Source organism: Pleurodeles waltl, chromosome 12 (genome assembly GCF_031143425.1).
Source record: "Pleurodeles waltl isolate 20211129_DDA chromosome 12, aPleWal1.hap1.20221129, whole genome shotgun sequence".
NCBI classification, from domain to species: domain Eukaryota; kingdom Metazoa; phylum Chordata; class Amphibia; order Caudata; family Salamandridae; genus Pleurodeles; species Pleurodeles waltl.
In genome coordinates, this window is record NC_090451.1 from 12,362,247 (window position 1) to 12,389,733 (window position 27,487).

Genomic DNA, 27,487 nt, shown 5'->3' on the forward strand with positions numbered 1-27,487 from the left:
AGGCAGGGCTTGCTGCTGTGGCCTCAGGGTATAGATGGAGAGGAGTGAGTCTGCTGGTAACGTGCAGAGAGCAGGCAGGGCTTGCTGCTGTGGCCTCAGGGTATAGATGGAGAGGAGTGAGTCTGCTGGTAACGTGTGGAGAGAGCAGGCATGGCTTGCTGCTGTGGCCTCAGGGTATAGATGGAAAGGAGTGAGTCTGCTGGTAACGTGTGGAGAGAGCAGGCAGGGCTTGCTGCTGTGGCCTCAGGGACTGGATGGAGAACTTCTGAAGAGCAGTGAGTCTGCTGGTAACGTGTGGAGAGAGCAGGCAGGGCTTGCTGCTGGGGCATCAGGGTATAGATGGAGAGGAGTGAGTCTGCTGGTAACGTTCAGAGAGCAGGCAGGGCTTGCTGCTGTGGCCTCAGGAAATAGATGGAGAGCTTCTGAAGAGGAGTGAGTCTGTTGGTAACGTGTGCAGAGAGCAGGCAGGCCTTGTTGCTGCGGCCTCAGGGTATAGATGGAGAGGAGCGAGGCTGCAGGTTGAAGGGGTAAGATAGTCCTGTAAAGGCATGAGCAATGAAGACTACTCAGGCAGTTTTTTGAAGGTGCAGTCAGGGGCCTTCCCCAGATGCGAGGGAGGGATTGAGGGATAGATACACTTGGATAGCGACCTCTGAGCGTGGCTTATTCCAGAGTATACCTTATTCTGCAGTTTGAAAGTAGTGCAGCATTGTGATGTGCCTCTGTCCCCCTCACTAGCAGGGTGGGAGCTGCCATTTGTGTCCTCACCTTGTTCACTACGTCGCCGAAGGTCAGGTTGGTGAGGGCCATTCCTGCGTAGCGCCTCAAGGCCAGGTTCAGGGGGTCATTGCTCATCTTGTGCATTTCATAGTCCACTTGGAGGAGCTCGGCGATGGCTTGCAGGCCACCTGTGAAGAGTGGGGAGAGAGGAGCGATTGTGAAGGTATGCACAGCACCACCCCAATCCAAGCTCACACACTAGCAGTGTTTGCATCTGAGGCAGCCATGCCCGTTCCCTCTCACACAGTACCAACCTGCATGCAAAGCTCACTCACTGCTCACTAGCGAGTGGCATGGAGGGTTCACTGTTCACTCACTACTGTCCTTCAGGACACACTTCACTCAGAAATATCTTGTGTGCTCCTCACCTCACTCCTTGGAGCTCTGTAGTAGCCACAGGTTTCTGATTACTGGTCTCATTCATGGCTTACAGAGGACAGTCCTGCGGTGCTCACCTCTCAGATCATGCAGGTCTAGCCTGTGGTGCTTCCCTCTCTCAGATCATGCAGGACTAGCCTGCAGTGCTTTCCTCTCTCAGATCATGCAGGACAGTCCTGCAGTGCCTGCCTCTCTCTCAGATCATGCAGGTCTAGCCTGCGGTGCTTGCCTCTCTCAGATCATGCAGTACAGTCCTGCGGTGCTCGCCTCTCTCTAAGATCATGCAGGACTAGCCTGCGGTGCTTGCCTCTCTCAGATCATGCAGGACTAGCCAGCGGTGCTCTACTCTCTCTCAGATCATGCAGGACAGTCCTGCGGTGCTCGCCTCTCTCAGATCATGCAGGACTAGCCTGCGGTGCTCGCCTCTCTCTCAGATCATGCACGTCTAGCCTGCGGTGCTCGCCTCTCTTTCAGATCATGCATCAGATCATGCAGGATAGACCTGTGGTGCTCGCCGCTCTCAGATCATGCAGGTCTAGCCTGTGGTGCTCGCCTCTCTCTCAGATCATGCAGGTCTAGCCTGTGGTGCTTCCCTCTCTCAGATCATGCAGGACTAGCCTGCGGTGCTCTCCTCTCTCAGATCATGCAGGACAGTCCTGCAGTGCTTGCCTCTGTAGGAGGCTGGACTGGCTTGTAGTGAGTACCAAGGGGTACTTGCACCTTGCACCAGGCCCAGTTATCCCTTACTAGTGTATAGGGTGTCTAGCAGCATAGGCTGATAGATAATGGTAGCTTAGCAGAGCAGCTTAGGCTGAACTAGGAGACGAGTGAAGCTCCTACAGTACCACTTAGTGTCATATGCACAATATCATAAGAAAACACAATACACAGTTATACTAAAAATAAAGGTACTTTATTTTTATGACAATATGCCAAAGTATCTCAGAGTGTACCCTCAGTGAGAGGATAGTAAGTATACACAAGATATATATACACAATACCAAAATATGCAGTAATAGTCTTAGAAAACAGTGCAAACAATGTATAGCTACAATAGGATGCAATGGGGACACATAGGGATAGGGGCAACTCAAACCATATACTCCAAAAGTGGAATGCGAACCACGAATGGACCCCAAACCTATGTGACCTTGTAGAGGGTCGCTGGGACTATTAGAAAATAGTAAGGGTTAGAAAAATAGCCCACCCCAAGACCCTGAAAAGTGAGTGCAAAGTGCACTAAAGTTCCCCAAAGGACAAAGAAGTCGTGATAGGGGAATACTGCAGGAAAGACACAAACCAGAAATGCAACAACGATGGATTTCCAGTCGAGGGCACCTGTGGAACAAGGGGACGAAGTCCAAAAGTCACAAGCAAGTCGGAGATGGGCAGATGCCCAGGAAATGCCAGCTGTGGGTGCAAAGAAGCTGCTACTGGACTGTAGAAGCTTAGGTTTCTGCAGGAACGACAAGGGCTAGAGACTTCCCCTTTGGAGGACGGATCCGTCACGCCGTGGAGAGTCGTGCAGAAGTGTTTTCCCGCCGAAAGACCGCCAACAAGCCTTGCTAGCTGCAAATTGTGCGGTAAGGGTTTTTGGACACTGCTGTGGCCCAGCAGGGACCAGGATGTCGCAAATTGCGTCAGGAGACAAAGGGGACGTCGAGCAAGACAAGGAGCCCTCTCAGCAGCAGGTAGTACCCGGAGAAGTGCCAGAAACAGGCACTACGTGGATGCGTGAAACGGTGCTCACCCGAAGTTGCACAAAGGAGTCCCACGTCGCCGGAGACCAACTTAGAAAGTCGTGCAATGCAGGTTAGAGTGCCGTGGACCCAGGCTTGGCTGTGCACAAAGGATTTCCGCCGGAAGTGCACAGGGGCCGGAGTAGCTGCAAAAGTCGCGGTTCCCAGCAATGCAGTCTGGCGTGGGGAGGCAAGGACTTACCTCCACCAAACTTGGACTGAAGAGTCACTGGACTGTGGGGGTCACTTGGACACAGTTGCTGGATTCGAGGGACCTCGCTCGTCGTGCTGAGAGGAGACCCAACGGACCGGTGATGCAGTTCTTTGGTGCCTGTGGTTGCAGGGGGAAGATTCCGTCGACCCACAGGAGATTTCTTCGGAGCTTCTAGTGCAGAGAGGAGGCAGACTACCCCCACAGCATGCACCACCAGGAAAACAGTCGAGAAGGCGGCAGGATCAGCGTTAGAGAGTTGCAGTAGTCGTCTTAGCTACTTTGTTGCAGTTTTGCAGGCTTCCAGCGCAGTCAGCAGTCGATTCCTTGGCAGAAGGTGAAGAGAGAGATGCAGAGGAACTCGGATGAGCTCTTGCATTCGTTATCTAAAGTTTCCCCAGAGACAGAGACCCTAAATAGCCAGAAAAGAGGGTTTGGCTACCTAGGAGAGAGGATAGGCTAGCAACACCTGAAGGAGCCTATCAGAAGGAGTCTCTGACGTCACCTGGTGGCACTGGCCACTCAGAGCAGTCCAGTGTGCCAGCAGCACCTCTGTTTCCAAGATGGCAGAGGTCTGGAGCACACTGGAGGAGCTCTGGACACCTCCCAGGGGAGGTGCAGGTCAGGGGAGTGGTCACTCCCCTTTCCTTTGTCCAGTTTCACGCCAGAGCAGGGCTAAGGGGTCCCCTGAACCGGTGTAGACTGGCTTATGCAGAATTGGGCACATCTGTGCCCAACAAAGCATTTCCAGAGGCTGGGGGAGGCTACTCCTCCCCTGCCTTCACACCATTTTCCAAAGGGAGAGGGTGTCACACCCTCTCTCAGAGGAAGTTCTTTGTTCTGCCATCCTGGGCCAGGCCTGGCTGGACCCCAGGAGGGCAGATGCCTGTCTGAGGGGTTGGCAGCAGCAGCAGCTGCAGTGAAACCCCAGGAAGGGCAGTTTGGCAGTACCAGGGTCTGTGCTACAGACCACTGGGATCATGGGATTGTGCCAACTATGCCAGGATGGCATAGAGGGGGCAATTCCATGATCATAGACATGTTACATGGCCATATTCGGAGTTACCATTGTGAAGCTACATATAGGTAGTGACCTATATGTAGTGCACGCGTGTAATGGTGTCCCCGCACTCACAAAGTTCAGGGAATTGGCTCTGAACAATGTGGGGGCACCTTGGCTAGTGCCAGGGTGCCCTCACACTAAGGGCCTCCGCCGTCCGTCAGGGTACCGCCGCTGAATGACCGCACCGCGGTCAAAAGACCGCGGCGGCCATTCAGACATTTCCACTGGGCCGGCGGGCGCTCTCCAAAAGAGCACCCGCCGGCCCAGAGGAAATGCCCCTGCAACGAGGACGCCGGCTCAGAATTGAGCCGGCGTAGTTGCAGGGGTGCGACGGGTGCAGTTGCACCCGTCGCGTATTTCAGTGTCTGCTTAGCAGACACTGAAATACTTTTCGGGGCCCTCTTACGGGGGCCCCTGCCGTGCCCATGCCATTGGCATGGGCACGGCAGGGGCCCCCAGGGGCCCCGCGGCACCCCCTACCGCCATCCTGTTCCTGGCGGGCGAACCGCCAGGAACAGGATGGCGGTAGGGGGTGTCAGAATCCCCCATGGCGGCGCAGCAAGCTGTGCCGCCATGGGGGATTCTAAGGGCAGCGGTAAACCGGCGGGAGACCGCCGGTTTGCCTCTTCTGACCGCGGCCGAACCGCCGCGGTCAGAATGCCCTGCGGGGCACCGCCGGCCTGTCGGCGGTGCTCCCGCCGACCCTGGCGGTCTTAGACCGCCGGGGTCAGAATGACCCCCTAAGTAACTTTGCACCCAACCTTTACCAGGTAAAGGTTAGACATATAGGTGATTTATAAGTTACTTAAGTGCAGTGTAAAATGGCTGTGAAATAACGTGGACGTTATTTCACTCAGGCTGCAGTGGCAGGCCTGTGTAAGAATTGTCAGAGCTCCCTATGGGTGGCAAAAGAAATGCTGCAGCCCATAGGGATCTCCTGGAACCCCAATACCCTGGGTACCTCAGTACCATATACTAGGGAATTATAAGGGTGTTCCAGTAGCCAATGTAAATTGGTAAAAATGGTCACTAGCCTGTTAGTGACAATTTGGAAAGAAATGAGAGAGCATAACCACTGAGGTTCTGATTAGCAGAGCCTCAGTGAGACAGTTAGTCACTACACAGGTAACACATTCAGGCACACTTATGAGCACTGGGGCCCGGGGTTACCAGGGTCCCAGTGACACATACAACTAAAACAACATATATACAGTGAAAAATGGGGGTAACATGCCAGGCAAGATGGTACTTTCCTACACAACCCCCCCCCAAACGAAGGACAATAAGACTAGCCATGACCTGATGAGTCTTCATTGTCTAAGTGGAAATATCTGGAGAGTCCATCTGCATTGGAGTGGCTACTCCCAGGTCTATGTTCCACTGTATAGTCCATTCCCTGTAGGGATATGGACCACCTCAACAATTTAGGATTTTCACCTTTCATTTGTTTTAGCCAAAGTAGAGGTTTGTGGTCTGTCTGAACAATGAAGTGAGTGCCAAACAGGTATGGCCTCAACTTCTTCAGAGCCCAGACCACAGCAAAGGCCTCCCTCTCAATGGCAGACCAACGCTTTTCTCTAGGGGTCAACCTCCTACTAATAAAAGCAACAGGTTGATCCTGGCCCTCAGAATTAAGTTGTGATAGGACTGCCCCTACTCCTAATTCAGATGCATCAGTTTGGACATAGAGGCCCATATTTATACTTTTTGACGCTAAACTGCGCTAACGCAGTTTAGCGTCAAAAAGTTTTGCGCCGTCTAACGCCATTCTGAAGCGCCATGCGGGCGCCGTATTTATGGAATGGCGTTAGACGGCGCAATCAGACCGGCGCTGCCTGGTTTGCGTGGGAAAAAACCACGTAGACCAGACAGCGCCGGCGTAGGGGGAAAATGGCGCATGGGCGTCTTAAAATGGGGCAAGTCAGGTTACGTCGAAAAAATCGTCTTAACCCGACTTGCGCCATTTTTTAACGACGCCCATCCCCCATCAACATGACTCCTATCATTGTAAAGATAGGAGTCATGCCCCCTTGCCCAATGGCCATGCCCAGGGGACTTCTGTCCCCTGGGCATGGTCATTGGGCATAGTGGCATGTAGGGGGGCACAAATCAGGCCCCCCTATGCCACAAAATATTATTAAAAAAAAAAAAAAAAAAACTTACCTGAACTTACCTGAATGTCCCTGGGGTGGGTCCCTCCAGCCTTGGGTGTCCTCCTGGGGTGGGCAAGGGTGGCAGGGGGGGTCCCTGGGAGCAGGGGAGGGCACTCTGGGCTCATTTTGAGCCCACTTGTCCCTTAACGCCATGCCTGACCCAGGCGTTAAAAAGCGGCGCAAATGCGCCGTTTTTAGCAACGCCCACTCCCGGGCGTCTCTTTTGCCCGGGAGTATAAATACCACGTAAAGGCCTGGGAGTCATTTTTTAGACGGGAACGCCTCCCTTGCATATCATTAACGCAAGGAAGGGGTTCACGCTAAAAAATGACGCACATTCCGGGAACTTTGGCGCTATTCGCCTCTAACGCCATAGTATAAATATGGCGTTAGTTGGCGTTAGTTTTGCGTCGAAATTGCGTCAAAAAAAACGACGCAATTTCGGCGCAAACGGAGTATAAATATGCCCCAGAATTTTTTAGAGTAACAAGGGCTTTTCAGGACAGGTGCAGAGCACATGGCCTGCTTCAGCTCCTTAAAAGCTTTCTGACAGTTTGCTGTCCATAATACCTTTTTAGGCATTTTCTTGGATGTGAGGTCATTAAGAGGGGCTGCAATGGAGCCATAGTTCTTAATGAACCTCCTGTAATACCCGGTGAGGCCTAGGAAGGCTCTCCCCTGAGTCTGAGTGGTAGGGGGAACCCAATCAATAATTGTTTGGATTTTCCCCTGAAGTGGTGCAATCTGTTCCCCACCAACAAGGTGTCCCAGATAAACCACCTTACCCTGCCCTATCTGGCACTTTGAAGCCTTGATAGTGAGGCCTGCCTTTTGCAGGGCCTCCAAAACTTTCCATAGGTGGACCAGGTGATCATCCCAGCTGGAGCTAAAGACAGCTATATCGTCCAAATATGCTGCACTGAAAGCTTCCAGCCCTTGCAGGACTGTGTTCACCAACCTCTGAAAAGTGGCAGGTGCATTTTTCAAACCAAAAGGCATTACAGTAAACTGGTAATGTCCTCCAATGGTAGAAAATGCAGTCTTAGGTTTAGCATCTTCTGACAATTTGATCTGCCAATACCCTGCAGTCAAGTCAAAAGTGCTTAGATACTTGGCAGATGCCAGTGTATCTATGAGCTCATCTGCCCTGGGTATAGGGTGAGCATCAGTTTTGGTTACCAAGTTGAGACCTCTATAGTCTACACAAAACCGCATTTCCTTCTTTCCATCTTTGGAATGGGGTTTTGGTACCAGTACCACAGGAGAAGCCCATGGACTGTCAGAGTGCTCAACCACTCCTAGTTCTAACATTTTCTGGACCTCTTGCTTTATGCAGTCCCTGACATGGTCAGGCTGCCTATAGATTTTACTTTTGACAGGTAAACTGTCTCCAGTATCTATAGTGTGCTCACACCAAGAAGTGGTACCTGGCACAGTAGAGAAGAGTTCAGAGAATTGATCTAGGAGATTTATGCAATTATCTTTCTGCTCAGCAGTAAGACAATCAGCCAAAACTACACCTTCCACAAGAGCATCTTGTTCTGTGGAAGAGAAGAGATCAGGTAGAGGATCACTGTCTTCTTCCTGTCCCTCATCAGTTGCCATGAGCAGGGTGAGATCAGCCCTGTCATAGTAGGGTTTCAGGCTGTTGACATGGAGCACCCTAAGGGGACTCCTGGCAGTGCCTAAGTCAACTAAATAGGTGACTTCTCCCTTCTTTTCAACAATTGTGTGGGGTCCACTCCATTTATCTTGGAGTGCTCTTGGGGCCACAGGCTCCAAGACCCACACTTTCTGCCCTGGTTGGTACTGAACCAAAACAGCCTTCTGATCATGCCATTGCTTCTGGAGCTCTTGGCTGGCCTGAAGGTTTTTACTGGCCTTTTTCATGTACTCAGCCATCCTTGATCTGAGGCCAAGTACATAATCCACAATATCCTGCTTAGGAGCTTTTAAAGGTTGTTCCCAACCCTCCTTTACAAGTGTGAGTGGACCCCTAACAGGGTGTCCAAAAAGAAGTTCAAAGGGGCTGAAGCCCACTCCTTTCTGGGGTACCTCCCTGTAGGCAAAAAGGAGGCATGGTAGAAGGATATCCCATCTCCTGCGGAGTTTTTCAGGGAGACCCATAATCATGCCTTTGAGAGTTTTATTAAATCTCTCCACCAGTCCATTTGTTTGTGGATGATAGGGTGTTGTGAACTTGTACGTTACACCACACTCCTTCCACATGGCCTTTAAGTATGCAGACATGAAATTACTTCCTCTGTCTGATACCACTTCCTTTGGGAAGCCCACCCTGGAAAATATTCCCAGGAGGGCCTTTGCCACTGCAGGTGCTGTAGTGGTCCTTAAAGGAATAGCTTCAGGATATCTTGTGGCATGGTCCACTACCACCAAGATAAATCTATTGCCTGAAGCAGTTGGAGGGTCAAGGGGGCCAACTATGTCAACCCCTACCCTTTCAAAGGGAACCCCAACCACAGGCAGTGGAATAAGGGGTGCCTTTGGTGTGCCACCTGTCTTGCCACTGGCTTGACAGGTTTCACAGGACTTACAAAATTCCTTTGTGTCCTCAGACATTCTAGGCCAATGAAACAGGGGAACAAGCCTGTCCCAAGTTTTCATTTGTCCTAGATGCCCAGCTAAGGGAATGTCATGTGCCAGTGTTAGGAGGAACTTTCTGTACTCCTGAGGAATCACTAATCTCCTGGCAGCTCCAGGTTTAGGATCCCTATGCTCAGTGTACAAGAGGTTGTCCTCCCAGTAAACTCTGTGAGAGTCACTGACATCCCCATTAGCCTGTTTGACAGCTTGCTGTCTGAGACCCTCTAATGTGGGACAGGTTTGCTGTGCCACACTCAGCTCCTCTCTGGCAGGCCCCCCTTCACCCAAAAGCTCAGCAGTGTCTGCTTCCAGCTCCTCTGGTGTAGGTTCTGCACAGGGAGGGAATTCTTCTTCCTCAGAAGTAGAATCCACTGTAGAGGGAGGGATAGTAGGAAGTGGTTTGCTTCTACTAGCCCTAGCTTTAGGGAGCACTTGGTCCATTGTTCCAGGATCCAAGCTTCCCTGTCCTTTTTGCTTTTTGGCCTGAGCCCTTGTCAAAGCAAAAATATGCCCTGGGATGCCCAGCATTGCTGCATGGGCCTCCAACTCCACATCTGACCAAGCTGATGTCTCCAAATCATTCCCTAATAGACAGTCTACAGGTAAATCTTAAGCTACCACAACTTTCTTTGGACCAGTAACCCCCCCCAGTTGAGATTTACAACAGCCATGGGGTGGCTAAGTGTGTTGTTGTGAGCATCGGTTACTTGGTACTGGTGACCAAGTAGGTGTTGTTCAGGGTGGACCAGTTTCTCTATGACCATAGTCACACTGGCACCAGTGTCCCTGTAGGCCTGAACCTCAACACCATTTATTAGGGGTAGCTGCTTGTACTTATCCATATTAAGGGGACAAGCAACTAAGGTGGCTAAATCAATAGCCCCCTCAGAGACTAACACAGCCTCTGTGGCCTCCCTAACAAGGCCAACCCCCACTAAGTTACCAATAGTGAGCCCAGCTACTCCCTTGGATTGGCTATTAGTAGGTTTGCTCCCACCACCACTGCTATTAGTAGGGACACTAGGGGTAGCAGTAGGGGTTGTAGTGGTAGGAGCATTGGTGCTTTTCTTTGGACAACTGGGATCTGTTGTCCAATGGCCTTTTATTTTACATAAATAGCACCATGGTTTCTTTTCCTTGTTCTGATTAAAAGAGGATTTGGGCCCACCACCCCCACCAGAGTGTTTTTGTGGGCCTGATGAAGACTCATTTTTAGAATTGTCCCCACCCTTGTCAGAAGACTTACCATCCTTCTTTTTGTTGCCATCTTTGTCACCCCCTGTATGAACTTTCCTGTTCACTCTTGTTCTGACCCATTTGTCTGCCTTCTTTCCCAATTCTTGGGGAGAGGTTAGATCAGAGTCCACCAAGTACTGGTGCAACAAATCAGACACACAATTATTAAGAATATGCTCTCTCAGGATCAAGTTATACAGGCTGTCATAATCAGTAACTTTACTGCCATGTAACCACCCCTCCAAGGCCTTCACTGAATGGTCAATGAAATCAACCCAGTCTTGTGAAGACTCCTTTTTGGTCTCTCTGAACTTTATCCTGTACTGTTCAGTGGTTAAGCCATATCATCCAGGAGTGCATTCTTAAGAACTTGGAAATTATTAGCATCATTTTCTTTCACAGTAAGGAGCCTATCCCTACCTTTTCCACTAAATGATAGCCATAGGATAGCAGCCCACTGCCTTTGAGGGACATCCTGTACAACACAGGCCCTCTCAAGTGCAGCAAACCACTTGTTAATGTCATCCCCCTCCTTATAAGGGGGAACTATCTTGTGCAGATTCCTGGAATCATGCTCTTTTGCAGGATGACTATGGGGAATACTGCTGCTGCCACCATGGGTTTCTAAACCCAGTTTCTGTCTCTCCTTCTCTACTTCTAAAGTCTGTCTATCCAAATCCAGCTGTTGCTTCTTGAGCTTCAGTCTGGTTTGTTTCACTCTCAATCTATTGAGCTCCCTTTCTAACAATCTGTCATCAGGGTGGGTGGGAGGGACATGCTTTGAAACAGAAGAATGGTGAGAATGGACAGAAGGAGACCTGTCCCTTACAGAAGCCACCCTAACAGCTTGGCTAACAGAAACATCACTACCAGTATGGTGAAAATAAATGCTTTTGCTATGATGTGAGACAACACTATTTCTCGATGGTGTGGCTCATCATCATTACCAACTATGCTAGACTGTCTAGTAATGGGCAGGCTAGGAAGTTTCTTTCCTGAATCTTTTCCTGGGGGAGTCCCTGGATCAGATTGAGAACCATTAGCTACTTTTTCTACAGATTGGGCACTTATGGCCTTATCCTGTACTCTAAGCATGTTAATTAACAGTTCTAAGGAAGGATTCTTCCCTACACTCAAACCTCTCTCTATGCAGAGATTCCTTGCTCCTTTCCAGCTAAGGTGATCATATGCAAGTTTGGACAGATCAACATTTTTGCCTGTGCCAGACATTTTTTAGAGAGAGTTAAAGTGATAGTAAAAGATAAAAAGTTTGTCAGAGCTTTTAGAAAGACAGAGAAAAAAACTTTTAAAACTTTTTAGAACTTTTTAGAAAGTTAGAAGTACTTTTCAGCACTTAGAAAAGAGTGAAAAGAGGAAATGCAAAACTTTTTGGCTATGTGTATATACACTGACCTTGTTTTGTATATTTTTCTCTTATGAAAAGTACAATGACAAGAGTGGTAAGTAGTCTCAAAGCACTTATCCCACCGCTGCCACCAATGTAGGAGGCTGGACTGGCTTGTAGTGAGTACCAAGGGGTACTTGCACCTTGCACCAGGCCCATTTATCCCTTATTAGTGTATAGGGTGTCTAGCAGCTTAGGCTGATAGATAATGGTAGCTTAGCAGAGCAGCTTAGGCTGAACTAGGAGACGTGTGAAGCTACTACAGTACCACTTAGTGTCATATGTACAATATCATAAGAAAACACAATACACAGTTATACTAAAAATAAAGGTACTTTATTTTTATGACAATATGCCAAAGTATCTTAGAGTGTACCCTCAGTGAGAGGATAGGAAATATACACAAGATATATATACACAATAGCAAAAATATGCAGTATAGTCTTAGAAAACAGTGCAAACAATGTATAGTTACAATAGGATTCAATGGGGAAACATAGGGGTAGGGGCAACACAAACCATATACTCCAAAAGTGGAATGCGAACCACGAATGGACCCCAAACCTATGTGACCTTGTAGAGGGTCGCTGGGACTATTAGAAAATAGTGAGAGTTAGCAAAATAACCCTCCCCAAGACCCTGAAAAGTGAGTGCAAAGTGCACTAAAGTTCCCCTAAGGACAAAGAAGTCGTGTTAGAGGAATAATGCAGGAAAGACACAAACCAGCAATGCAACAACTGTGGATTTCCAATCTAGGGTACCTGTGGAACAAGGGGACCAAGTCCAAAAGTCACAAGCAAGTCGGAGATGGGCAGATGCCCAGGAAATGCCAGCTGCGGGTGCAAAGAAGCTTCTACTGGACAGAAGAAGCTGAGGTTTCTGCAGGAACGAAAAGGGCTAGAGACTTCCCCTTTGGTGGACGGATCCCTCTCGCCGTGGAGAGTCGTGCAGAAGTGTTTTCCCGCCAAAAGAACGCCAACAAGCCTTGCTAGCTGCAAATCGTGCGGTTAGCGTTTTTGGACGCTGCTGAGGCCCAGGAGGGACCAGGAGGTCGCAAATTGGACCAGCAGAGAGAGGGGACGTCGAGCAAGACAAGGAGCCCTCTCTGAAGCAGGTAGCTCCCGGAGAAGAGCCAGAAACAGGCACTACGAGGATGCGTGAAACGGTGCTCGCCGACGTTGCACAAAGGAGTCCCACGTCGCCGGAGACCAACTTAGAAAGTCGTGCAATGCAGGTTAGAGTGCCGTGGACCCAGGCTTGGCTGTGCACAAAGGATTTCCGCCGGAAGTGCACAGGGGCCGGAGTAGCTGCAAAGTCGCGGTTCCCAGCAATGCAGCCCAGCGAGGTGAGGCAAGGACTTACCTCCACCAAACTTGGACTGAAGAGTCACTGGACTGTGGGGGTCACTTGGACAGAGTTGCTGGATTCGAGGGACCTCGCTCGTCGTGCTGAGAGGAGACCCAAGGGACCGGTAATGCAGCTTTTTGGTGCCTGCGGTTGCAGGGGGAAGATTCCGTCGACCCACGGGAGATTTCTTCGGAGCTTCTGGTGCAGAGAGGAGGCAGGCTACCCCCACAGCATGCACAAGCAGGAAAACAGTCGAGAAGGCGGCAGGATCAGCGTTACAGAGTTGCAGTAGTCGTCTTTGCTACTATGTTGCAGGTTTGCAGGCTTCCAGCGCGGTCAGCAGTCGATTCCTTATCAGAAGGTGAAGAGAGAGATGCAGAGGAACTCGGATGAGCTCTTGCATTCGTTATCTAAAGTTTCCCCAGAGACAGAGACCCTAAATAGCCAGAAAAGAGGGTTTGGCTACCTAGGAGAGAGGATAGGCTAGCAACACCTGAAGGAGCCTATCACAAGGAGTCTCTGACGTCACCTGGTGGCACTGGCCACTCAGAGCAGTCCAGTGTGCCAGCAGCACCTCTGTTTCCAAAATGGCAGAGGTCTGGAGCACACTGGAGGAGCTCTGGACACCTCCCAGGGGAGGTGCAGGTCAGGGGAGTGGTCACTCCCCTTTCCTTTGTCCAGTTTCGCGCCAGAGCAGGGCTAAGGGGTCCCCTGAACCGGTGTAGACTGGCTTATGCAGAATTGGGCACATCTGTGCCCAACAAAGCATTTCCAGAGGCTACTCCTCCCCTGCCTTCACACCATTTTCCAAAGGGAGAGGGTGTCACACCCTCTCTCAGAGGAAGTTCTTTGTTCTGCCATCCTGGGCCAGGCCTGGCTGGACCCCAGGAGGGCAGATGCCTGCCTGAGGGATTGGCAGCAGCAGCAGCTGCAGTGAAACCCCAGGAAGGGCAGTTTGGCAGTACCAGGGTCTGTGCTACAGACCACTGGGATCATGGGATTGTGCCAACTATGCCAGGATGGCATAGAGGGGGCAATTCCATGATCATAGACATGTTACATGGCCATATTCGGAGTTACCATTGTGAAGCTACATATAGGTAGTGACCTATATGTAGTGCACACGTGTAATGGTGTCCCCGCACTCACAAAGTTCAGGGAATTGGCTCTGAACAATGTGGGGGCACCTTGGCTAGTGCCAGGGTGCCCTCACACTAAGTAACTTTGCACCTAACCTTTACCAGGTAAAGGTTAGACATATAGGTGACTTATAAGTTACTTAAGTGCAGTGTAAAATGGCTGTGAAATAACGTGGACGTTATTTCACTCAGGCTGCAGTGGCAGGCCTGTGTAAGAATTGTCAGAGCTCCCTATGGGTGGCAAAAGAAATGCTGCAGCCCATAGGGATCTCCTGGAACCCCAATACCCTGGGTACCTCAGTACCATATACTAGGGAATTATAAGGGTGTTCCAGTAAGCCAATGTAAATTGGTAAAAATGGTCACTAGCCTGTTAGTGACAATTTGGAAAGAAATGAGAGAGCATAACCACTGAGGTTCTGATTAGCAGAGCCTCAGTGAGACAGTTAGTCACTACACAGGTAACACATTCAGGCACACTTATGAGCACTGGGGCCCTGGGTTACCAGGGTCCCAGTGACACATACAACTAAAACAACATATATACAGTGAAAAATGGGGGTAACATGCCAGGCAAGATGGTACTTTCCTACAACTAGCCTGAGGTGCTTGCCTCTCTCTCAGACCATGCAGGACTAGCCTGCGTGGCTCATCTCTCTCTCAGATCATGCAGGTGTAGCGTGCAGTGCTTGCCTTTCTCAGATCATGCAGTTCAGTCCTGTGCTGCTCGCCTCTCTCTCAGATCATGCAGGTCTAGCCTGCGGTGCTCGCCTCTCTCTCAGATCATGCAGGACTAGCCTGCGGTGCTCGCCTCTTTCTCAGATCATGCATCAGATCATGCAGGACAGTCCCGCGGTGCTCGCCTTTCTCAGATCATGCAGGACTAGCCTGCAGTGCTCACCTCTCTCAGATCATGCAGGACTAGCCTGCGCTGCTCGCCTCTCTCAGATCATGCAGGACTTGCCTGCGCTGTTCGCCTCTCTCTCAGATCATGCAGGACTAGCCTGCGCTGTTCGCCTCTCTCTCAGATCATGTAGGACTAGCCTGCGGTGCTCACCTCTCTCTCAGATCATGCAGCTCTAGCCTGCGGTGCTCGCCTCTCTCAGATCATGCAGGACAGTCCTGCGGTGCTCGACTCTCTCAGATCATGCAGAACTAGCCTGCGGTGCTTGCCTCTCTCAGATCATGCAGGACAGTCCCACGGTGCTCGCCTCTCTCAGATCATGCAGGACTAGACTGCGGTGCTCACCTCTCTCACATCATGCAGGACTAGACTGCGGTGTTCGCCTCTTTCTCAGATCATGCACGTCTAGCCTGCGGTGCTCGCCTCTCTTTCAGATCATACAGGTCTAGCCTGCGGTTCTTGCCTCTCTCAGATCATGCACGACAGACCTACGGTGCTCACCTCTCTCAGATCATGCAGGACTACCCTGCGGTGCTTGCCTCTCTCTCAGATCATGCAGGTCTAGCCTGCGGTTCTTGCCTGTCTCAGATCATGCAGGACAGACCTACGGTGCTCGCCTCTCTCAGATCATGCAGGACTAGCCTGCGGTGCTTGCCTCTCTCTCAGACCATGCAGGAGTAGCCTGCGTGGCTCATCTCTCTCTCAGATCATGCAGGTGTAGCATGCAGTGCTTGCCTTTCTCAGATCATGCAGGACAGTCCTGTGCTGCTCGCCTCTCTCTCAGATCATGCAGGACAGTCCTGCACTGCTCGCCTCTCTCTCAGATCATGCAGGATTAGCCTGCGGTGCTCGCCTCTCTCTCGGATCATGCAGGACTAGACTGCGGTGCTCACCTCTCTCAGATCATGCAGTACTAGCCTGCGGTGATCACTTCTTTCAGATCATGCAGGACTAGCCTGCGGTGCTTGCCTCTCTCTCAGATCATGCAGGACTACCCTGCGGTGGTTGCCTCTCTCTCAGATCATGCAGGTCTAGCCTGCGGTTCTTGCCTGTCTCAGATCATGAAGGACAGTCCTGCGGTGCTCGCCTTTCTCAGATCATGCATGACAGTCCTGCACTGCTCGCCTCTCTCTCAGATCATGCAGGACAGTCCTGCACTGCTCGCCTCTCTCTCAGATCATGCAGGATTAGCCTGCGGTGCTCGCCTCTCTCTCAGATCATGAAGGTCTAGCCTGTGGTGCTCGCCTCTCTCTCAGATCATGCAGCTCTAGCCTGCAGTGCTCGCCTCTCTCAGATCATGAAGGACAGTCCTGAGGTGCTCGCCTCTCTCTCAGATCATGCAGGTCTAGCCTGCGGTGCTCGCCTCTCTCTCAGATCATGCAGGACTAGCCTGCGTGGCTTGTCTCTCTCTCAGATCATGCAGGTGTAGCCTGCGGTGCTTGCCTTTCTCAGATCATGGAGGACAGTCCTGCGCTGCTCGCCTCTCTCAGATCATGCAGGACAGTCCTGCACTGCTCGCCTCTCTCTCAGATCATGCAGGACAGTCCTGCACTGCTCGCCTCTCTCTCAGATCATGCAGGATTAGCCTGCGGTGCTCGCCTCTCTCTCGGATCATGCAGGACTAGCCTGCGGTGCTCGCCTCTCTCTCAGATCATGCAGGACTAGCCTGCGGTGCTCGCCTCTCTCTCAGATCATGCAGGACTAGCCTGCGGTGCTCGCCTCTCAGATCATGCAGGACTAGCCTGCGGTGCTTGCCTCTCTCTCAGATCATGCAGGTCTAGCCTGCGGTGCTCACCTCTCTCAGATCATGCAGGACAGTCCTACTGTGCGCACCTCTCAGATCATGCAGGACTAGCCTGCGGTGCTCGCCTGTCTCTCAGATCCTGCAGGACTAGCCTGCGGTGCTCGCCTCTCTCAGATCATGCAGGACTAGCCTGCGGTGCTCGCCTCTCTCAGATCATGCAGGACTATTCTGCGGTGCTCGCCTCTTTCTCAGATCATGCATCAGATCATGCAGGAGAGACTTGCAGTGCTCGCCTCTATCAGATCATGCAGGACTAGCCTGCAGTGCTCGCCTCTCTCAGATCCTACAGGACTAGCCCACGGTGCTTGCCTCTCTCTCAGATCATGCAGGACAGTCCTGCGGTGCTCGCCTCTCTCTCAGATCATGCAGGACTAGCCTGCGGTGCTCGCTTCTCTCTCAGATCATGCAGGTCTAGCCTGCGGTGCTCGCCTCTCTCTCAGATCATGCAGAACTAGCCTGAGGTGCTCACCTCTCTGAGATCATGCAGGACTAGCCTGCGGTGCTCGCCTCTCTCTGAGATCATGCAGGTCTAGCCTGCGGTGCTCGCCTCTCTCTGAGATCATGCAGGACAGTCCTGAGGTGCTCGCCTCTCTCAGATCATGCAGGTCTAGCCTGCGGTGCTCGCCTCTCTCTCAGATCATGCAGGACTAGCCTGCGGTGCTCACCTCTTTCTCAGATCATGCATCAGATCATGCAGGACAGTCCCGCGGTGCTCGCCTTTCTCAGATCATGCAGGACTAGCCTGCAGTGCTCACCTCTCTCAGATCATGCAGGACTAGCCTGTGGTGCTTGCCTCTCTCTCAGATCATGCAGGTCTAGCCTGTGGTGCTTGCCTCTCTCAGAACATGCAGGACAGTCCTGCATTGCTTGCCTTTCTCAGATCATGGAGGACTAGCCTGCAGTGCTCACCTCTCTTAGATCATGCAGGACTAGCCTGCGCTGTTCGTCTCTCTCTCAGATCATGGAGGACTAGCCTGCGGTGCTCGCCTCTCTCTCAGATCATGCAGATCTAGCCTGCGGTGCTCGCCTCTCTCAGATCATGCAGGACAGTCCTGCGGTGCTCGCCTCTCTCTCAGATCATGCAGAACTAGCCTGCGGTGCTTGCCTCTCTCAGATCATGCAGGACAGTCCCACGGTGCTCACCTCTCTCACATCATGCAGGACTAGACTGGGGTGCTCGCCTCTCTCTCAGATCATGCACGTCTAGCCTGCGGTGCTCGCCTCTCTTTCAGATCATGCAGGTCTAGCCTGCGGTTCTTGCCTCTCTCAGATCATGCACGACAGACCTACGGTGCTCACCTCTCTCAGATCATGCAGGACTACCCTGCGGTGCTTGCCTCTCTCTCAGATCATGCAGGTCTAGCCTGCGGTTCTTGCCTCTCTCAGATCATGCAGGACAGACCTGCGGTGCTCGCCTCTCTCAGACCATGCAGGACTAGCCTGAGGTGCTTGCCTCTCTCTCAGACCATGCAGGACTAGCCTGCGTGGCTCATCTCTCTCTCAGATCATGCAGGTGTAGCGTGCGGTGCTTGCCTTTCTCAGATCATGCAGGACAGTCCTGTGCTGCTCGCCTCTCTCTCAGATCATGCAGGTCTAGCCTGCGGTGCTCGCCTCTCTCTCAGATCATGCAGGACTAGCCTGCGGTGCTCACCTCTTTCTCAGATCATGCATCAGATCATGCAGGACAGTCCCGCGGTGCTCGCCTTTCTCAGATCATGCAGGACTAGCCTGCAGTGCTCACCTCTCTCAGATCATGCAGGACTAGCCTGTGGTGCTTGCCTCTCTCTCAGATCATGCAGGTCTAGCCTGTGGTGCTTGCCTCTCTCAGATCATGCAGGACTAGCCTGCAGTGCTCACCTCTCTCAGATCATGCAGGACTAGCCTGCGCTGCTCGCCTCTCTCAGATCATGCAGGACTAGCCTGCGCTGTTCGCCTCTCTCTCAGATCATGTAGGACTAGCCTGCGGTGCTCACCTCTCTCTCAGATCATGCAGCTCTAGCCTGCGGTGCTCGCCTCTCTCAGATCATGCAGGACAGTCCTGCGGTGCTCGCCTCTCTCTCAGATCATGCAGAACTAGCCTGCGGTGCTTGCCTCTCTCAGATCATGCAGGACAGTCCCACGGTGCTCGCCTCTCTCAGATCATGCAGGACTAGACTGCGGTGCTCACCTCTCTCACATCATGCAGGACTAGACTGCGGTGTTCGCCCCTCTCTCAAATCATGCACGTCTAGCCTGCGGTGCTCGCCTCTCTTTCAGATCATACAGGTCTAGCCTGCGGTTCTTGCCTCTCAGATCATGCACTACAGACCTACGGTGCTCACCTCTCTCAGATCATGCAGGACTACCCTGCGGTGCTTGCCTCTCTCTCAGATCATGCAGGTCTAGCCTGCGGTTCTTGCCTGTCTCAGATCATGCAGGACAGACCTACGGTGCTCGCCTCTCTCAGATCATGCAGGACTAGCCTGCGGTGCTTGCCTCTCTCTCAGACCATGCAGGACTAGCCTGCGTGGCTCATCTCTCTCTCAGATCATGCAGGTGTAGCATGCGGTGCTTGCCTTTCTCAGATCATGCAGGACAGTCCTGTGCTGCTCGCCTCTCTCTCAGATCATGCAGAACAGTCCTGCACTGCTCGCCTCTCTCTCAGATCATGCAGGATTAGCCTGCGGTGCTCGCCTCTCTCTCGGATCATGCAGGACTAGACTGCGGTGCTCACCTCTCTCAGATCATGCAGTACTAGCCTGCGGTGATCACTTCTTTGAGATCATGCAGGACTAGCCTGCGGTGCTTGCCTCTCTCTCAGATCATGCAGGACTACCCTGCGGTGGTTGCCCTCTCTCAGATCATGCAGGTCTAGCCTGCGGTTCTTGCCTCTCTCAGATCATGAAGGACAGTCCTGCGGTGCTCGCCTTTCTCAGATCATGCATGACAGTCCTGCGCTGCTCGCCTCTCTCTCAGATTATGCAGGACAGTCCTGCACTGCTCGCCTCTCTCTCAGATCATGCAGGACAGTCCTGCAGTGCTCGCCTCTCTCTCAGATCATGCAGGTCTAGCCTGCGGTGCTCGCCTCTCTCTCAGATCATGCAGGACTAGCCTGCGGTGCTCGTCTCTCTCTTGGAGCATGCATGACTAGCCTGTGGTGCTCGCTTCTCTCTCGGAGCATGCAGGACAGTCCTACGGTGCTCGCCTCTCTTAGATCATGCAGGACTAGCCTGCGGTGCTTGCCTCTCTCTCAGACCATGCAGGACTAGCCCACGGTGCTCGTCTGTCTCTCGGAATATGCAGGACAGTCCTGCGGTGCTCGCTTCTCTCGCTGCTCATGTGCAGCAAGCATTGGTGCTTCCCTCACTCACTGTTCATGAACAACAGGTGTTTGGTGCTCGCAGGACAGGCCTGTGGTTCTCATGTCAGTGCTCACAAGGACGTCTATACTTCTGCTGGAGTACTGACCAGCAGCCTGATATCCTTAAGGTGTGTGCCTAATGCACTCTTAAGCGTACGCTTGCGCGTTACGGGTCTGATTCACAAACTACAGTGATACCACTTTCTTGCTACAGAATGCAAGTCACACACTGACTGGTAGAAATCTCAACCTCCCGCCCTCCTCCTGTCGTTACCGTGGGGTGATCGCCACGCATGGAGGTTGCTACTTAGTAAATGTGGGAGCGGCAAGGGGAGAGCTGGGAAATCGTGAGTGGGCATGGGGCGGTTAGGGAAAATAAAGGGGGGTTTAGGGGAATAAATGGTTACTACAAACACACACCCACAGAAGAGTTACCACATAATTGTTCATAGATTACAGTCCTAAGCTTAACTATATCCTAAAAGCTGACAAAGCAGTAGTAAATGTGCTCCAGCCGAGCCTTCGAATGAGCTAAGCACCGCATATGACCAATCACAGGTACTTGCAACCCGCGCCAGTAGAAAATAATGGAGGAAGGGACTTGCAACAACACTGAAAATGAAATAATGTCATGTTAAATATGTACAATTAATTAGACTTCTAAAATGTTGAGGTTCATATTTTGCTTAATGTTAAAATGAAATTACTAAACCATTATTTAAAAATGTAATTAGAAGCTTAATTAAAAATTAAAGTTTTAAACATTTGTTAAAATGTTTTAAAAATGTAAATTAATTCAGCACATAGCTTCTAATAAAATGTAGTACATCATTAACACCAATAAAAGTGTTACTGTGTGTGGGAAAATGTAAATACTATTATTTATGAAATATTATTTATAAATTAAATACAAGTATTTACATTAAGTATTTAATATATGTTTAATTAATGGAGTTAATGTGCTGTAACATTTTATTTTATTAGCTCTATGTTCATACATATTTTAAATTTATATTTTAAAATATTTGTAATCATTTACAAAATTTTAATACTCTCCAACAACTATATATCCGCCACGGTGGTGGAGATCTCCACCTGCGTATAAAAAGTTACCAGTAGTACAGTTACACTCATAAACTCTGTCTTAGATATCTTCATCCCTTGAACTAAGGGGATTGAAAGAAGTCAGTCCACACTTAGGTGTAAATCTACACTCAGAAAAAATAAGTAGCAGGAAAGTGTGGATGGACATTGGAGTAACTTTACTTGTGTAATCGTACCTTTGTGAATATGCCCCACGCACACATAAGCATACACATGTGTAAAAATACATAGGCACATTAACACAGATACATAAACACATATCTTTGAATTTGCAGCTGCAGGTGACAGCCTTTTCATTTATTTAGTTTTCAACAGTCTATATTTGTTTTTCGGCACTCTTTTTACTATTTGGGGGAGGGTTATTGACTTTACAAACCATGGTCCGTGTTCACATTTAAGGAACAGTGTTTTTATTAGTTTTTACACTGTTGAGATTACAACTTTCACAACTAGACTTACCAGTGTTTTAAACGAGGCCCTTTTACACTCTGAGGAAGGATTGTGCCTGACGGTCTTGGTGTACTGAGACAGCAGCCATTTTCCGCCCTACTCAGAAGCACACTTACGGACGCAATCTTGAGGAGGTCAGCAGTCTAGCCGTCTGATCCTCTTATTATCTGAGGACTTCAAAATCTTCAATGCTGCGGCCACGCTGCAGGCACGCCAAAGGCAAGCCCATCTGTGCCCGTCCGTGCCAGACCGGGCCAAGAGGCCAGCAACTATGCTCATCCTAACATAGGTAGGCTTACATATGGTGCTAAATTTCTCCATTCACTTAGATTTAATATAGGAGCCAAGGGTAATGAACAAACGGTTGCCAGGGAAGTTACCTAGCCCTATAGTAGAGGTGATAGACCCCCCAACCTCTGATACAGAACATACCTGTATCACATAAAGCGCTACATAGCTTGTTTCTCCTGGAAAATTGTAGATCTTTAGCTGCCCACAAACTGGATATCAATCTTCTACTTCATGAATTAACACCTACATCCCTGTTCCTAACGGAAACATGGCTCCATGAGAGCGGGGTATTGCCCTTATTGTCAAGGATTCAGTTAAGGTCACCACCCATCCACTTAAGTTATTCGATTGGGAGAGTATGTATTTTGCCTTCTCTTTAAATCCTCAATACAGTTTCTCCGGGGCCTTAGTGTATCGCCCCCCGGCTCTTCATTGCACTTTCTTCAAGCCTTTCCAGAGCAAGTGGCAGACTTAGGGCCTCATTATGAACACGGCGGGAATTCCCGCCGTGTTCGGGCTGGCGGTCTTTCCATCGACCGCCAGCCTCCTGGAAAACCCGCCGGCCGTATAATGAGCTCCCGCCAGTCCTGGCGGGGCGCACGGCCGCAACATTGAGGGTGGCTCCATGTGGAGCCGCCGCCAATGTTGTTGTGCGGCAGGTGCAGCAAATCGAGCAGTGACATGCGCGACGGGTGCCTGCGCGGGGCCCCTGCACTGCCCATGCAAAGTGCATGGGCAGTGCAGGGGCACCCCCTCCGCCAGCCTTTTCCTGGCGGGACATCCCACCAGGAAAAGGCTGGCAGCATTTGAAACATTATCTGCAGGGTAGCGCATCTACCCTGGCAGATGGTGTTTCCTCCCGCCACCAGGCTGCCTGGCGGCGGGAGCATGGTGGTGGGTGACGGCTGCCGCTGGCGGCCGTCACCTTGTTATTTATATGGCGGTTCGGGCCACCATGCCGGCTGGCAGGCCGAACCGCCAAGTTCGAAATGAGGGCCTAAATTTGTAATAAGCCAAATTTCACAATTTTTTGAGATTTTAATAGTCATGCAGAGAATTTAGAGAATGCATCTGCTAAGAGACTTCTGTTACATTTGGAGGCCTTAGATCTCACACAAATGATCAGGAGCCCTACACACATCAAGGGTCATACCATTGACTTAGTTTTCAGCAATACAGCCGACTTAACTGCCCTGACCCACATCCCCTTGGTCTGGTCCGGTCATCATCTAATCTCTCTTTCCCTTCCCCTTCCAGTATTGGAAACACCCTCCCAAAGCATTATCCAACCTTATAGGTGCTGGCATATGCTTAAGACTAAAGAATGGATTGTCATCTTAGAGAGTTCAAAACCCACATTGAATGGGAATATGGCTACTTCCTTAGACTCATTTAATAATTGGATTAGCAAAAGCTTAGACACAATCCTTCCATATGCGTTAAGGCCGAGTGGACATAAGACAAAAAGTGCCCCCTGGTTCTCCAAACATCTTAGCCTAATAAGGAGGGAATGTAGAGGGCTTCAGCGAAAATGGAGAAAATCCTATGAGACTTCATCTAAAGATGAGTATAGGAAGGCTATCAGAAGTTTTCATGCTGAAATTAAAGCAGCCCAACGCGCATATTATGCAGATAAAATCGAACAGAGCTCTAACTCCCCAAAGGAAATCTTTCTCCTGTTAAAAGAATTTACCTCTCCTTAGGCACACACAGACATTGTAGAAGCCTCTCAGAAACATAGTAATGACTTAGCTGGATTTGTTCAGGAAAGAATTCCAGGGATCTATTCAACCTTTCCAATAGATACCAGAAGTCCCCAAGGGGTAGAGGAGGAGTGTTCCAAGGGTGCAGCAAGGTTTACATATATTCCTCCCTTCTCTCCTGAAGCGGACTCTATACTATTGACCACTCTTAAATCAGGGTCTCCCCAGCATCCGGCCCGCCTTCAGTCTTAGGACAAGTGGCTTCAATAATAGTCCCTGTGGTAACTGAGCTGCTGAACGTGTCACTATCAGTCGCCACTGTTCCTCCACAATGGAAACACAATGGAAACATGCAATTGTGAAGCCGTTGCTTAAGAAGCCCAGCCTGGATCCACTCATCCGTGGCAACTATAGACCAATTTCTATGCTGCCAGCCCTTGCCAAAGTACTTGAAAAACATGTCAATACTCATCTTTCGAGTTTTTTTGGAGAAAAATAACATTCTCCATCCATCTCAGATGGGCGTCAGACCATTGCATAGTACGGAATCTGCATTAATCGCAGTCACTGAAGAAGTTAGGAAACGTGTAGATCAGGGCTTGGTCTCGGCAGTCGTGCTTCTCGATCTTAGTGCCGCCTTTGACACGGTGGAGCACAATCACTCCAGAGAATGAGGGAAAGTGGAGTCTCAGGCAATGCCCTGAGTTGGTTTGCCTCATTCTTGGAAGCAAGATAATTTCAAGTTTTCGACCGTTCCTTTTAGTTGAGCTGTTTTAAGAGTAAGTGGGGGGTGCCTCAGGGCTCTTGTTTGAGCCCCACCTTATTTAATATATCTATATGGCCCCTCTGGCAAAGCGGTGGAGCCCTATGAACTCTCTGTAGTGTCATATGCAGATGACACCCAGCTCGTGGTATCCTTTTCTACCGTTCAGAACTCAGCCAATTCTCGGCTCATTCCTTGTCCACAGGCAATCTCCAAGTGGATGTCCAGCTGTAGACTTAAATTGACAGAGACAAGACAGAGATTATGTTTCTGGGTCACCAGGCAAAACCAAACTTAGGGCTTCATTACGACTCTGGAGGCCGGTGCTAAGCTGGCGGTCTACCGCCAGCGTAATATGACGGTGGCGCATTAGCCACGGCCATACCACCGGCCCCTCAAACATACTGCCAGGCTTCCACCTGGCGGTCATAATCCCCAACCGCCAGCCTGTCCATGGCGGTAAACACCGCCATGGAAAGGCTGGCGGTAAGGGGGACTTGAGGCCCCTAGGCACAGCCCCATCGCGCATTTCACTGCACTGCACATCAACATTGCTGCCGGCTCTATTATGAGCTGGCTGCAATATTGATGTGACTTGTGATGGAAACGCTGTTTCCGTCCACTGGCCCAGCAGAAAACTCAAAATAGGGAGCCACATATACTGCCAGCACTGGCGGTATAGTGGGGCCCGCTGCTTCGGGGGTCTTTCAGAAAGACCGCCGAAGTAGTAATGAGGGCCTTAATCTCCCCAGTCTTACAACCATTAGAAGATCTTCCATTGCCCAAAGAAAGCATTAAGAGTCTGGGAGTATGGTTTGATCCATGGTTGACAAGGGATCATCAAGCGAAGAAAACATCCTCCTCCTGTTTTGGCGTACTCACACATCTTAGAAAGATTTTCAAAATACTTCCGTTCATTGCAAAGAGGCTCATCATACAGGCCTTAATAATCTCTCGGCTGGATTATGGGAACCCGCTGTTTCTTGGTGCACCAAAATATGTTATGAAGACAGTGCAGGTGGTGCAGAACACTGCGGCCCGCCTTCTCTTCAATCTACCCAGGCATGAATCGGCCAGATCAGCTTTATCAACGTTGCACTGGCTTCCTCCGGAGCAACGGATAAAATGTAAATCTTTATGTTACATTCATAGAGCGCTATTTGACAAAAGCCCACCAGTATTGCGAACCCTGGCTTCTTTTTACAAACCGACCAGACATCTGAGATCATCCTCCGTGGCCCTAGCTGTCACTCCCTGTAGGAAAGTACCATCTTGCCTGGCATGTTACCCCCATTTTTCACTGTATATATGTTGTTTTAGTTGTATGTGTCACTGGGACCCTGTTCACCAGGGCCCCAGTGCTCATAAGTGTGCCTGAATGTGTTACCTGTGTAGTGACTAACTGTCTCACTGAGGCTCTGCTAATCAGAACCTCAGTGGTTATGCTCTCTCATTTCTTTCCAAATTGTCACTAACAGGCTAGTGACCAATTTTACCAATTTACATTGGCTTACTGGAACACCCTTATAATTCCCTAGTATATGGTACTGAGGTACCCAGGGTATTGGGGTTCCAGGAGATCCCTATGGGCTGCAGCATTTCTTTTGCCACCCATAGTGAGCTCTGACAATTCTTACACAGGCCTGCCACTGCAGCCTGAGTGAAATAACGTCCACGTTATTTCACAGCCATTTTACACTGCACTTAAATAACTTATAAGTCACCTATATGTCTAACCTTTACCTGGTAAAGGTTAGGTGCAAAGTTACTTAGTGTGAGGGCACCCTGGCACTAGCCAAGGTGCCCCCACATTGTTCAGGGCCAATTCCCCGGACTTTGTGAGTGCGGGGACACCATTACACGCGTGCACTACATATAGGTCACTACCTATATGTAGCTTCACAATGGTAACTCCGAATATGGCCATGTAACATGTCTATGATAATGGAATTGCCCCCTCTATGCCATCCTGGCATAGTTGGCACAATCCCATGATCCCAGTGGTCTGTAGCACAGACCCTGGTACTGCCAAACTGCCCTTCCTGGGGTTTCACTGCAACTGCTGCTGCTGCCAACCCCTCAGACAGGCATCTGCCCTCTTGGGGTCCAGCCAGGCCTGGCCCAGGATGGCAGAACAAAGAACTTCCTCTGAGAGAGGGTGTTACACCCTCTCCCTTTGGAAAATGGTGTGAAGGCAGGGGAGGAGTAGCCTCCCCCAGCCTCTGGAAATGCTTTCTTGGGCACAGATGTGCCCAATTCTGCATAAGCCAGTCTACACCGGTTCAGGGGACCCCTTAGCCCTGCTCTGGCGCGAAACTGGACAAAGGAAAGGGGAGTGACCACTCCCCTGACCTGCACCTCCCCTGGGAGGTGTCCAGAGCTCCTCCAGTGTGCTCCAGACCTCTGCCATCTTGGAAACAGAGGTGCTGCTGGCACACTGGACTGCTCTGAGTGGCCAGTGCCACCAGGTGACGTCAGAGACTCCTGCTGATAGGCTCCTTCAGGTGTTAGTAGCCTATCCTCTCTCCTAGGTAGCCAAACCCTCTTTTCTGGCTATTTAGGGTCTCTGTCTCTGGGGAAACTTCAGATAACGAATGCAAGAGCTCATCCGAGTTCCTCTGCATCTCCCTCTTCACCTTCTGATAAGGAATCGACTGCTGACCGCGCTGGAAGCCTGCAAAACTGCAACAAAGTAGCTAAGACGACTACTGCAACTCTGTAACGCTGATCCTGCTGCCTTCTCAACTGTTTTCCTGCTTGTGCATGCTGTGGGGGTAGTCTGCCTCCTCTCTGCACCAGAAGCTCCGAAGAAATCTCCCGTGGGTCGACGGAATCTTCCCCCTGCAACCGCAGGCACCAAAAAGCTGCATTACCGGTCCCTTGGGTCTCCTCTCATCACGACGAGCGAGGTCCCTCGAATCCAGCGACTCTGTCCAAGTGACCCCCACAGTCCAGTGACTCTTCAGCCCAAGTTTGGTGGAGGTAAGTCCTTGCCTCACCTCGCTGGGCTGCATTGCTGGGAACCGCGACTTTGCAGCTACTCCGGCCCCTGTGCACTTCCGGCGGAAATCCT

At 50.6% G+C, this 27,487-nt stretch overlaps 1 protein-coding gene across 3 annotated transcripts in view; it reads right to left on the minus strand.

Annotated features, from left to right (window-relative positions):
• The window catches only part of APC2 (APC regulator of WNT signaling pathway 2), a 557,471-nt gene that overhangs the window by 152,041 nt on the left and 377,943 nt on the right, over positions 1 to 27,487 (minus strand). For all 3 annotated transcript variants that reach the window (XM_069216408.1, XM_069216411.1, XM_069216410.1), the window contains one exon: positions 769 to 908. In XM_069216408.1, the coding sequence (XP_069072509.1) occupies positions 769 to 908 (140 nt within the window). The remainder of the gene's footprint in view (positions 1 to 768; positions 909 to 27,487) is intronic.